Below are 12,613 nucleotides of genomic sequence, written 5' to 3'. Positions count from 1 at the left end.
GGCAAAAGCTCGGTATCTGGTGTCATATGGAGCGGATGATGGGATGAATGTCCGCTGCTGTGCTCACAACTACCTGCCTCTTTGTGGAGACGCCATCAATTCTGCCAACTGCTTAATAAAGTCGCGGAGAGGACAAAGATCCCACACTCTGAACCCAGAACACATCTGTGACTGAGTGGGTGTGTTATTACTCATAAAGTGGCTCGTTATTAAAATACTCCTACTTTTAAAACTCCATCCCACTTTCTGACGGGGACTGTGGAGCAAACCGACTCCGGATCTCTGTTTTTGTCCAGCCAAAGTCAAGCAGAACTGGGGGGAAAAAAAAGAGAGAGCCCCTACTATTTAAAGGGTTTAACAACGCTGTCCAGATGCTGAACTTTGTGGTATTCCATTTATTCCCAGTACTCGATGTCCCGGCCAATGATATCCGAGGAATATCCGGTGAGCTGGGGGAAATCCTGGGACTCTGCGCAGAAAGTGCTGCCAGGTTTGGGCTGGCTGCCATGAACCCTGATGTCAGATAGCAAAAATGAAACGCTGCCTCTCAGAGCTGAGAGCAACAGCAGAACGTTGAATCAATATTCACTTATCTTTACCGTTTCACTGTTGCTTTATTGGAGATTATATTGGTTGGCTTGTGTTAGACCTATAATGATATATTGCGAGACGGTGCCAGAAGCGACAATTAGGTTTATTGTTAAGAGATTAAAAACACAACAGGGATGAACTGTACTTCCTAAATCTAGAAGCTATTTATATCAGCAATAAAGGCTGGGCTTTATTTGGGCCAAGTAAATCAACAACAGAGAGGCTGATTCACTCTTCTTGAGAGTCGGGCTACTGCAATTTTTTTTATACCATTAACAGAGAGAACCAAAGCATGAAGTTGTGAAGAAGACACAGCAAACATGTTGACTGAGGAGATTCCACCAGGAGACCAAAACGTTTTGGCCACGCTAGAATCAACCCTGTACAGATACCAACTTGGTATTAATATTTTTGATCGATCCCCTCCCCATTTCTGGTTGTAAGGTTCTAAAAAGTACTTTAGCAATTTCTGTTATGAAAATGTTGGAGGGGAGTGAATAGTTTTGCAAAGTACTACACGTTGCATTTCGACTTTAAACATGCTTTACTTCATGAAGTCAGAAAATCTCTCAATATCAAAGGGATCTACCTTCAAAAATTGGAAGTGAATTAAACTACTTATGTTTCGCTGTCACATTAGTGTGTATAAAAGGTCAGAAACACTAAGCTTATCTTTATTGGTTTAGGACTTTTATCTAAAGCCCACCCTGGATAGTTAAGTTAGGAGAGTTTGAATTTCATCACACATCTCAAACATGTTTATGTTAAAGTCAACTTCATGTTTGCAGTGAAGCCTCAGAAGTTCCTCTTGGCGTTGTTGTTAAATTCTTCCTGACCGCTTCTATGTGTGGAAGACAATAAAAGTCTCACACTTGAGTGTTTTCATTTGTTTTAAGTAGAGCTCAGCTTTCCAAATATATAAAAAGCTCTCGTTGTTTTCTGCAATTATAGAATACAAAAATGTCTAAAGGATATAAAAAGACAAAGGAGCCACAGAACAAATGGTTACACGACTCGCATGTGAAGTTTTAATTCCAAACACGCATAAAGCTTTATATACAGGCACATCTCTCTGACGTCATTGATTTCGCAGGAGCTGCACCCATCCCGGTTCTGTTATTCACATTTAGGTCATTACGCTATGCAGATGGCATGCCTCTTTTGTGTACAGTCTTTGAAGCAGACGAGGCGGATAAAGGTTTCTCAAGACAGCAAGGTCTGGACCTGCTGAGGTGATCTGGGTACCAGGTTCTCTGGGTCCTTGTAGGCGTTAGCCGGGCTGGTCAGAGCCGTGTAAACCTCTCCATAGGCTCTGCACACCAGCTCTGTGGACTGACGGAAAATCTGCTCCCTGCAAAAACAGACAAAACACTTGAGAGGCTGCGCTTAATGAACAATTCAAAGCTCAGCGGAAAGATTCTAAATTTGATATAATGTAATTAATTGTGAAGGGAAAATTACACATGGCTTTCTAAATTGATGTCACAATTAAAAACCTGAAAAGTGGGGCTTGTATTTATAGGAAGGCACTGAAGTTAGAATCTGTAAACAGAAGGGATGGATTGATATTTAAATTTGGGCCAATATCGATATCCGATATTAATATCGCGGTCATCCTACAGGTTTTATCAACTCAAATTTAATACATGGTTACACCTTTTAATGTTTTTCCTTATCATAGCCGCATCTGAGGCTCTCTATTCTCTCTTTGGTTCTATTCTCTACTCCTTTTCTTTTTTCATCCTTCTCTGCTGTATTTTCCTACATTGTAACTTTGCTACATCAAATAAAATTCACTAAATGTCCGACTTCAGAGTTTGTGTCGCACCAAATGCTGCTCTTAGATCAGTGTGAGCAGTAGCAGCGGCAGTGATCATTTTCAGGGGAGCAAAACTGTAATATTTCGGGATCTGTTTGTAGCTCTTGGTAGCAGCTTTGTGCTACTCACTGCATAGGTATCTCTACAGTCTTAACCCCCACAGTGCCAAGCTTTTGTGCGCAGAATGTGCTTGGGTTGGTAACAGCAGTGAGCCAGTGGTGAATACAAATATCGTTCAGTCAATCTGCGATAAATTTGCACTTACCCCTAATAGACACAAAAAAATCAAGCTAGTAGCTAAATGCTGGTAGTTTCAACAGCCTTGCGTTATAGAACATATTGAAAATGTCTTCTGTCAGACGAAGGTTTGAGTTGCGGACAAAGACCTGCAAGAAAAAAAAATACTAAGTGGAAAGTATGAAATTAAATAGTCCTGCCACCACAAAATTGGCAGAACTACTATCACAGATCAGTGACTCCTTATGTGTAATAGTCATTAGTAGTCGTAGGTCACACGTCATTTTAGACCTGTGATTAACGCATTTAAGGCCAACTTACATTTTTTAAATTAGTTTAAGATATTTTAATGCCTTAATTTTAAATACATATATTTAAGACTTTTTAAGGATGTACAGACATCCTCAGTCACTGATATTAGACTTATTTTCCTGCCCTTTCGACAGCCTAAAAAAAAGACCAAACCACTGACAATGGCTCCTTACTTCAGGTACACACCCCACATTCTGGCTGCATCACTACAAATCCAAACAAATACCAAAAAAACCACACAAACGGCAACAAGATGGAAATGTTATTGGTCAAGACCTATAAGGATATGTACATTTTGCAACGTCAGCCAATGTCAATGCCCACACTAGAAGGCATCTATTAGTCATGCACTCTGTAAATCTGTAATTCTTTTTGGTAAGAAAAAAAGGTTTTGTTGAAAGCAAAAGGAAGTTCCAGTTAAAGTTTCCCACTAATCATGTGGTAGGAAGTTGCTCTGGTCAGGGGGAACTAAAATGTAACTATTTCATCTACATGGATAACATTAGCTATGGTGGAAAACCAACATATCAGTCCAAACACAGCATGCTATCGGCAGTGTGCTGTGGGAATGCTTTTCTTTAGCAAGAGCAGGGAAAGTAAACAGAAAATGAATGGAACTAAATACAGGAACTTGTTGGAGGCAAAAGACAATGTCCAGACTCAAATCTGATTTAAAATCTGTAACTTGACTGGACAACTGGTGTTTACAGACACTCTCCATCTAATCTGACTGAACTTTAGCAATAGCTTTACATAGATGAATGAGAAAAGACATCTGGTCTTTAGATGTGTAAGGTTGTTAGAGACAAAACCTAAAAGAACTCCAGGTGTAATTACGCTGAAAGATGAAAGTACTAAATCGGGCCTGGGGCATGATTATATGTGAAAATTTTTAATTTAAGTTTAAAATTTTGTGTATACACAATATGAGAAGCATCTGATGAATACATTTTCAATAGACTGCCAGTCAGAGTGAGTCAGAATTTTATTCTGTGTGCGTATCCCGACAGGACCGATACAAATCTTGACAGTGTGTGGTACACACTGCCATCTATAGATAAAGATCACATTCACAGCTGACCGGCTCAAACAAAAGCATCTAAATATTTATTACTACTATCGGCTCTATTACCCACCTGGATTGACTGATAATGTCATTTAGGTTTGAAACACACACACACATACATATATATATATATATATGCTGATTTAGAGAATTTTTAAGCTTTTTTTTTCATTTTCAACACAGCAAAAAGACATTTTAGGACAATTGGTTTGATAGAACATAATGTGTGAAGATGTGAATTAGGCTAAACTATGATGTCATTTCAACATGTTTTGTAAAATTAAATGTATAGAATAAAAATTTCATTCCATTATTTCCATATTACCGCCATCTGATTTTTCTTTCTTTTTTGCATTTATTATATTTTAGGTAAGTACTCTAATAAAGATTTCTGGAAAAGTAAAACAAAAAATAAATAAATAAAGTTTTGCAGAAATGCATAGGAGCCCAGTGAGAGGACTGGAGCACACGGTTGTATCCCTCTCAGGCTCTTGAGGATCCATATTTTTAATTGGCCCGCAGAGAGCCTGGTACCACAGTGGAGTTTATAACACCTTCTACCACACCAAGTGTAACATCATAAAATGTCAAATGAAAGGAAGCCCAAAAAAAAAAAAAAAAAAAAAAAAAGATTACTTCCCCATTTATAGCGTTTTTCAGGGTGTTTTTTTGTATTTATGCGAGCAGAGAAGCACGAGAGAGAGGCAGGGATGATGAATGATTTCAGGCTACGAGTATGAGTGAGAAATGGACCAGAAGCTAATTAATGGCGTCCTGCACATCAGTTCTCCTCTGTCCATTAATAGAGAACATTAACCTGAGGTACAGAGTGCTTCTCAAGCCTGCTGCACTTTCCCCGTAAGCACAACTCACAAAAAGAACCCTGAAATGCAGCAGCTGGACTGAGCTAAAAGCATGGACGTTTTCTGATCAGTGAGACAAATAGAAGCAGTCCGGCTGAATATTTGCTCAGTGTGTTGGTGGATTTAGCAATTTAGCGTCCAAACTCCTCGTGTATTTAGTCGAGTGTTTTGCTCAGAAGGCTGAAATGATTCTGTTACATCTGAAAAACAAATGTTGACCATCATTAGGTAAAAGCTCCTGTTCTATTTTTAAACTCTCCTTTTAATTTCACGTAATGTGGTAAAAATTTGAGCTCATCTCGTGTGTTCTTTCAGACTCACTTGATGGCTGCGCTCAGAAGGAAGTTGAGCTGCGGCATCACAAGAGTGTCCGGTGACGATAGGTACCGATCAAACTGGACCTGTACGGAAATGAAAGAAACCTTATAGAGTGCCTTACAAATCTATTTACACCTAATGAAATCACAAACAGCAATGTATTTTAATTAGGTTGTTCCCTCTTGATTGTTTTTATTTATTTATTTTTATTTTTGTGTTTTTAACAAAGTTCTGAAGCATTCATACAACACATGGAAGACAATCTGTGGACAATTACACACCAGACTGGTGGAGCCTATTTACTAATTTGGTGATTTCTGAAGGCAGTTGCTCTGCTTTTTTAGTTAGTGGCATCAGAGTGAGGGGGGTTAAACAAAAATTCAAGGCTCACTATTCAAGAGTTTGAAAACCATGAATTGATTTTTCTTCTACTTCAAAATTTTTTACGACTTTATAGTTCACCTCTAGCCTAACCATTGCCTTCCAAAGCAATTCCATTCAGCTCATCATCTTCCTTCTGTGGCCCATCTGGGATTTCTCTCATTGAGGTTGATTTCTCAGGCTAAATTTCAACGATGGAGTCAATTTTCTGTGATGTTTTGGAATTGTAGCTTACCTATATAGGATTGCAGTTTAGCGACGGCATCATCGAAAGTGAACTGAGCTATTCAGTCCATGCTTCAAAATATATTTACATTACCAGCCATCTTGTTCGGCTCTGCACTTCTCTCTTGCAGTGACGATGGTTATTTACAGCGCACACAGTTCCCATAAGCTTCATATATTTGAACTGCCACATTTCATATGTCATGGCAAAACGTTAGTAATCCAGTAGAATTTGAAACTTCAATAAAGTCTACGTCTCCGACAAGCAATCGTCATTTCTCAACAGTCGAGTGTCCAGACCCTATGTATGAAGGCTACTTCATCACATAATATCTGAATTAAATATGTTCAAGCTAGAGACTGTAACGAGACAAAATGAGAAAAAGTTTTCTAAGAGTTCAGTTTTGCAATGTATGAAGATAAATTTGCTTTAATTGTACATATAGGCCAACCCACCATTGCTGTTTTCACCGAAGAAATGTCCATACTGGGGAGGAGAGAGAGAGGACCCTGGGAAAATAGAAGCAAATATTAGATTTCACTTTAACAGTAACAATACTCAATCTCTAGAACTTCAATAACTAACTACATTTATTTATGTTTGCAAAGATGTATTTTTTTATAATAATAACTGAAACTACATGTAAATAAAAGCAAGCCTAAATATTATTTATGTGAACCCGTGAGTTTGGATGTGAGAACAAGGGAAGCCCTCACCTGAATACAAATGCAAAGCAGACAAAGCAAATACATACTACCTGTGTGTACACAGCAACGGGTACTTTTAAGGCAATTAGCCTTCACTGTAAGTCTAAAACGGCTACATTAAGCAAACTTAAATGCCTAAATTGCCCGCATTAAATCCAGCAAATAAAAGAAAGTGCAAGGTTCAAAACGACGGGAGAATTACGGACATTCAGACAATCATAAAGCCTCTGCTGCAGGCTGCAGGATTTTTTTTAATGGAACACACCACAGCATTATTTCCGATTTTTTATTTTATGTAAGACAGAAAAGAAAATGTTGCATGAAGGGTAACAATAAGGAAAAAACACAATGCTTTAATAATATTAACTGTTAGGATGGATTCTTGCTTGTGACTAATACCTGGGATTTAGTCCAGTAGTCTAAGGAGTAAGATATTTAAAGTACACAACAATTTTAAGGAAGAAGCGAGAAAGGCCACCCAGGTAGGGCTGAGGTCTGCAGGAAAACGATGGTTTGTAACCGAGCTATGCGTCGAGCAGTAGCTGCAGTGGGGCGTGGTGTGTCCTTACATGACCCAAGGGCAGGACTCGCAAGCTAAACCACAACTATGAGTTTCACTCAGCCCAATGGCAAGCAGTGCTAAAACGAGAAAGAGGAAGGCTCCAGGACAGCGCTCTTATCTGCACAAGACACTTCTGGAGAGGCCAATATATTTTAATAGAACATGACACAATCTGTCTTTCCTCTCTCCTTTTCTCATCTGTAAATCTGATAAAAACCCCATTATGCTCCAACAAAGACGCAGGTCAGGTGGTAACCATAGCAATAGTAAAGCCTATAAACACTTCTGAAGCCCAAAGAGACAGCACAAACCATACGTCAGGGGACATATACCATTAAAAAAAAAACACACACAAAAACAAGAGAACCATTATGGATGTAAAATGTGATTGTTTCAGACCTGTTCGGTAGTGTGTTGCTGCACGCAGCTGTAAATATAACTTAGCCCGGCTCTGGTCAACACATAGGACGCCTGCTCGTTGATCAGCGTATCAAGGTGAGCCTCAATCTGAAAAATGCGAGACAGAAAGAGAGAGAGGCTTGAAAACTGATTCCATGCATTGTGAATCAATGGTACTTGTAGTTAATGGAGAACTACTGTGCTATTGATACTGAAACTTGTATGGAGGCTCTTGTGGTGCTCAATTACAAAAGACGTGCTAAAAATAAAAGGATGGATGGCGTGTTTAAGCACGAGCAACAATACATGACGCACTCGCTTTCATGAGACAGCAAATTAAATCTTTTTAGTAAAAGTTTTCGGCTGTGGATTTTAATCAGAGGGATAGGAATAGTTAACCTTTTTTTTAACAATAAGCCTACAGTCAACGTGACTTTAAGCTGAGCCGTAATGCTGGATAACCGTGTTTCATGGTTATCTACCGTTGCTTCAGACTGGCATGATTTACCGCAGCAATTATTATCTTGACATATTTGACAAACAAAATGGACCAACACAGTGTCATATAAAGTGTTTTGCAAAAGTATTTATACCCACTGAATCTGTCTACATTTTGCCATTAGGGCTGAAACGATTCCTCAAATGATTCGAGTACCTCGATTACTAAAATTCCTCGAGGAAAATTTACCTGCCTCGAAGCTTCGTTAATTTGTGTTTTATTAGTTAGCGCACCGTGTTCCGGCCGGGACTTCATTTGCGTTGCGCGGAGCTCTCACTTCCGCCTCTGAGTTGTTGACAAAAGCTAAGTCTCAGCGGCATAAAGTCCAATCTTCAAGATTGGCCCGTGGGGATTTTATTGATTGATGATAATGCCCGACTTTTTATCGTTTTTTGGGGAACCAATAAGCATCCTTAAAATGACTGGGGGAATGCCTGGAGTACGGCAGCATTTCTCCTCCGGGGCTGCTGGTTGAAAGCGAACGGCGGGAAGAGCGCTGAGGTGAGCGGATAGACTGAACAGGGCGGGCGGCTGAGTAGCTGATGCTTACCGTGTAAATGTAGCTTTACCGACGAACCGCACAATAAATTTCATATCCCGGTCTGAAGAAACGGGTGGCGGAGCGCATCGTACATGGCTGGTAGATTAGTTTCTGAGTGTGACCAGTGAAGGTGTCGTAAATATCCCGTATTGCTTCCCCCCGTGTTCGTCCCCCGGTCTAACGGTTCGTCAGTCCGCTGGTCTATTTCCTCCCCTCCACCCCATGTTCGTTCATTCGCCCTCTCCTCCCACTCCAGGCGGCATTTCCCGTATTTTCAAACCCAAAGCGTGACAGGTTAGGTGGCAAGGTGAGTTTAATTAATCTATTAAACTCACTGAAGATGAATACATAAACTAAAAGCTGGATTGTAGACATTTTTTATAAGCATATTTGTGAGCCTGCCTCTTTGTTATTAAATTCAATATAATTTCAGATTTTTCTATAACTTTTCTTCTGGTTAACTTAGAAAGTGAGCTATTATTGTTACAGGTTAGTTTTCTAAACTACAAAAAAGCAACTGTTAGGGATGCTCAAATATGAAAAATTGGACTGATATTGATATCTGATAGTAACACCGGTATTATGCCAGATTTACCAATATTTCATTTTATTTATTTTTTTTATCCGATTACTCGATTAATCGTAAGAATAATCGATAGATTACTCGATTACTAAAATATTCGTTTACAACAGCCCTATTTGCCATGTAAAACCACAATCTTTTATAAATTTCTATGAGGCTTATCAAGCAGGAAAACACAAACTGGTACATAATTATAAAACAGAACAGTTTTAATTCACGCAATTTAATCCTGACACCATCATGTATCACAGTAGGGATGCTTTTATCATGCAGTATTTTTTTGCACGTGTACAACAAAAGCCTCAAAGCTTTGGTAATATTTTAATTACCTAAACCTACTTTAAACTTCTCCACAACTTCATGAGCTGACCTGTCTGCTGTGTTGATGATGCTATTTGTTCCCAAAGCCAAGATCATCACAGGACAGATGACCTGTGAGTAATTTAATACTGAAATTAAATTACTCACAGTTAAAACTCAATTTAATCTTCCTTCTGCTTCTCAATTATATGCTACTTTGGGTGGTCCAGTCACATAAAAGCTACCGTAAGCTTTATAGCTACTTTTTACATAAAAAACTAGTTAACTCACTGAAAAGACTGAGTTAATGTTAGTCATCATGCAACTAGGTCAACATGATAATGATAGCATTTAAGCTAACATTAGCTTTTTTGAATATACATAAATACAATATTGGTAAATATAGCGTTGACGATATCAGTTATTATAGAGATCTATTTTCTTCTCTTGATATGATGATACATTTGGGATATATAGTGCAGCCCTATTCACTAACAGATGATTGCTTACAATCAGGACATACCTGGAACTCGAGCATCTCAAGCCTCTTGTCAGTGAACTCAAACAGAGCCAGTGTGGTCTTCATGACATACAAGGAGTTGACCATGTAAGTGGCCATGTCAGCTGTTCCAAGGTTACTGGCTGAGACGGTACATAACTGTAGAAGGGGATCCAGAATGCAAGAAAGCACCTAAAACAGATAAAGGAAGACAAGACATCAAGAACAATGTATAATAAAATTAATTTAATGAAAAGAGAGCTTCAAATATAAAACAGTCAGTGCTTAGGACAAAGTCAAATCTATTTCATGACAAAAAAAAAAATTAGGGTAATCGCAGCATAAAAGCTATCCTGCCTTCCTGGTCCCATATTGATAAACAAAAACAAGTGGTGTTTTACGAGATTTGAATTCAATGATTAAATTAGAGTTGCAGTTGCATTTTTACCTGAGCAAAGTCAGCCTGCCGAGCATCCAGAGGAACTACAGACGAGTCATGGGATGTTAGCACCTCCCTGAGGAGGGTGAGGGTCTGATTGAGGGATGCTGTAGGTCCAAGGTCCGGAGGAGGCAGCTCCACCTGCTCATAAACACAGAGTGTACAATATAATACCAATAAAGAAGAAATATGATAGAAGGCAATCAAATTAGTTTCTAAAAATACAAAAACACATAAAAACGTATTTACATTTATAATCTCCTATTCTCTGGGTTTGTATCTACGAAGCTTTTGTGATGAAGAGAGTTGTGATTTCATTGGGCTCAGTACACAGGTTGCAGAACTGAGCAAGGGCACCTTTGTCCACCTAATAGAGCAAATTATGAAAAGGTTGTGTTCCTGGGATTAGCTGGAATTGACACCAAAACCTAAGGGCATCCAATTTGATTAACACTGAGCCACAGGGATAATTCTTGTAACTGCTATTGATCAGAGCACAGCCACCGTGGAAAATGAAGGAGCCCATGCTCGTGCTACGGTATATTTGGAAGCCAATTTAACTAAACGGTACGAAGGAGAGCGTTTCTTGGCAGCTAGCGCCATTTTGCTGTTGTGGCCAGGAGGCTGAAACTGTTTACCAGCTTAAGTGGTGCAGAAATAGCCTTGTTGACTTTGAGAGTTTACACCTAAAGGAGAAATACACATGTTCACAAGGAGCACCGCTAAACTCTGCTGCACTGTGATTTCAGCATTTTCACAAAAGAACATTGCAAATCATCTCTATTTATGAAAATAAAGCCTCTGTCCTCTTCGTAGGATAATATGTTCCTATCAATCTTCTTCTAATACCAGCCTGAACAAATAGAAAATGAAATTGCCATGTTCTTCCAGCACCTTGTCCATTAGTCTGCTTGCATGAAGGCTGAGGCTGTTGAAGAACATCTTTTTGCTCAGGAGGTGCATTTCCTCAATAGTGATGAGCATGGAGGCCACACTGGTCCCAATGATGGAGCTGAGCAAAGATCCAATCAGGAAAGTTAGAAGATTCTGATTGTTTTAAAGACAACACAACATTTCTGTTCAGGCAGTGCCCAGTCCTTCACTTTGTACAGATTTTGCCAGTGTACAACGATAAACATCAACATATCTTATCAGAAATATATGAACTACAGTAGTGAAATATTGTAAAGTGGAAACAAAATAATGGTTTTTACACACAAAAAACATTCCCAATTTTTATTGTTCATCGCACAGAGACTGATTGAGAAGGATCTCTGAATTTTAAGTCAGATTTTTAAGTTGGACTTTGACTGGGCCATTTAAACACATGCAAATGCTTTGATCTAAATCATGCTAATTCTGTGTATTTCATGTTAGTGTTCAAGTGTTTTATAGTCTCTAAAATGGTTTTCTCTGTATTTAGTCCATTGACTTCCCATCAACTTTTACTAACTTCATTGTCCCTTCTGTCAACGAGCCTTCCCACAGGATGAAGCTGCCACCACCATGCCTAAAGATGGGGACGGTTTATTTAGCAAAGTAAAATGTTGGTCTTATCTGACCAGATGTTTATAACAAATGTTTGCAGTTGTCTGCCTGTGGCAACTACAAATATGCCTTCATATGATTCTGTGCCTTTATTCAGCAATGACTTTTTTCAACCATAAACCTTAGAACCGTGCATTAGATAGCTCATAGTGAGATATTCAAAGCTTTAGATATCGTTTAAAAATATAACCATTCTTTAAACCTCTCCACAGCTTTATTCCTGACCTGTCTGTTGGTATTCATTTGGCTTTAAGAGGGTTTTTTTTTCACTAATGGCACTACAATTTTCACATTTTTGAAAGACTTTGAAAACCTTGCATCATTTTCCTTCCACTTCACAATTACACACTACTTTCTGTTGGCCAATCACAATACATTGCAACAACAGACAGAACTAAAACTGGAAAGGTTCAAGTTGTCACACACAATAAAAAAATCTACAAAAAACAGAGAAAATTACAAAATGGATCATAAAAAAAATATGTTTTCTTAAAAAAAAAAAAACACAGAAATCTGACTGTTCATTTGATACCTGATTGTGTGGTGGTAGAACTTCAGAAGGTTAGAGAGCTTGTAGAGGAGGACAGCACCCGGCTCTGCCACAATGACTTGTTCTATCCGTACCTGAGGAGAAGATCGATAAGAGAACAGCTGGGCTGATGAGCAAAACCTGACAGAAAACACAGCGTGCGAGCGGCTCAGACTAAAATCGAGTTTAAAACA

At 38.8% G+C, this 12,613-nt stretch overlaps 1 protein-coding gene across 1 annotated transcript in view; it reads right to left on the bottom strand.

The window, feature by feature from the left end:
• Nucleotides 1–1,596: 1,596 nt before the first annotated feature.
• cog6 (component of oligomeric golgi complex 6) overlaps nt 1,597–12,613 on the bottom strand; it is a 28,808-nt gene continuing 17,791 nt past the window's right edge. The window contains exons 12-19 of the mRNA XM_014981245.2: nt 12,423–12,514; nt 11,237–11,354; nt 10,352–10,483; nt 9,928–10,095; nt 7,482–7,589; nt 6,269–6,322; nt 5,210–5,289; nt 1,597–1,942 (exon numbers count right to left, since the gene is read on the bottom strand). Coding sequence (XP_014836731.2) covers nt 1,795–1,942; nt 5,210–5,289; nt 6,269–6,322; nt 7,482–7,589; nt 9,928–10,095; nt 10,352–10,483; nt 11,237–11,354; nt 12,423–12,514 — 900 coding nt within the window. The 3' untranslated portion in view covers nt 1,597–1,794. The remainder of the gene's footprint in view (nt 1,943–5,209; nt 5,290–6,268; nt 6,323–7,481; nt 7,590–9,927; nt 10,096–10,351; nt 10,484–11,236; nt 11,355–12,422; nt 12,515–12,613) is intronic.

The sequence above is a fragment of the Poecilia mexicana genome, unplaced genomic scaffold (assembly GCF_051168715.1).
Source record: "Poecilia mexicana isolate PSO_F unplaced genomic scaffold, ASM5116871v1 scaffold_13, whole genome shotgun sequence".
Lineage (NCBI taxonomy): Eukaryota > Metazoa > Chordata > Actinopteri > Cyprinodontiformes > Poeciliidae > Poecilia > Poecilia mexicana.
The sequence above is the reverse complement of the archived record's forward strand: the minus strand, read 5'-3'. Positions and strand labels throughout refer to the sequence as shown.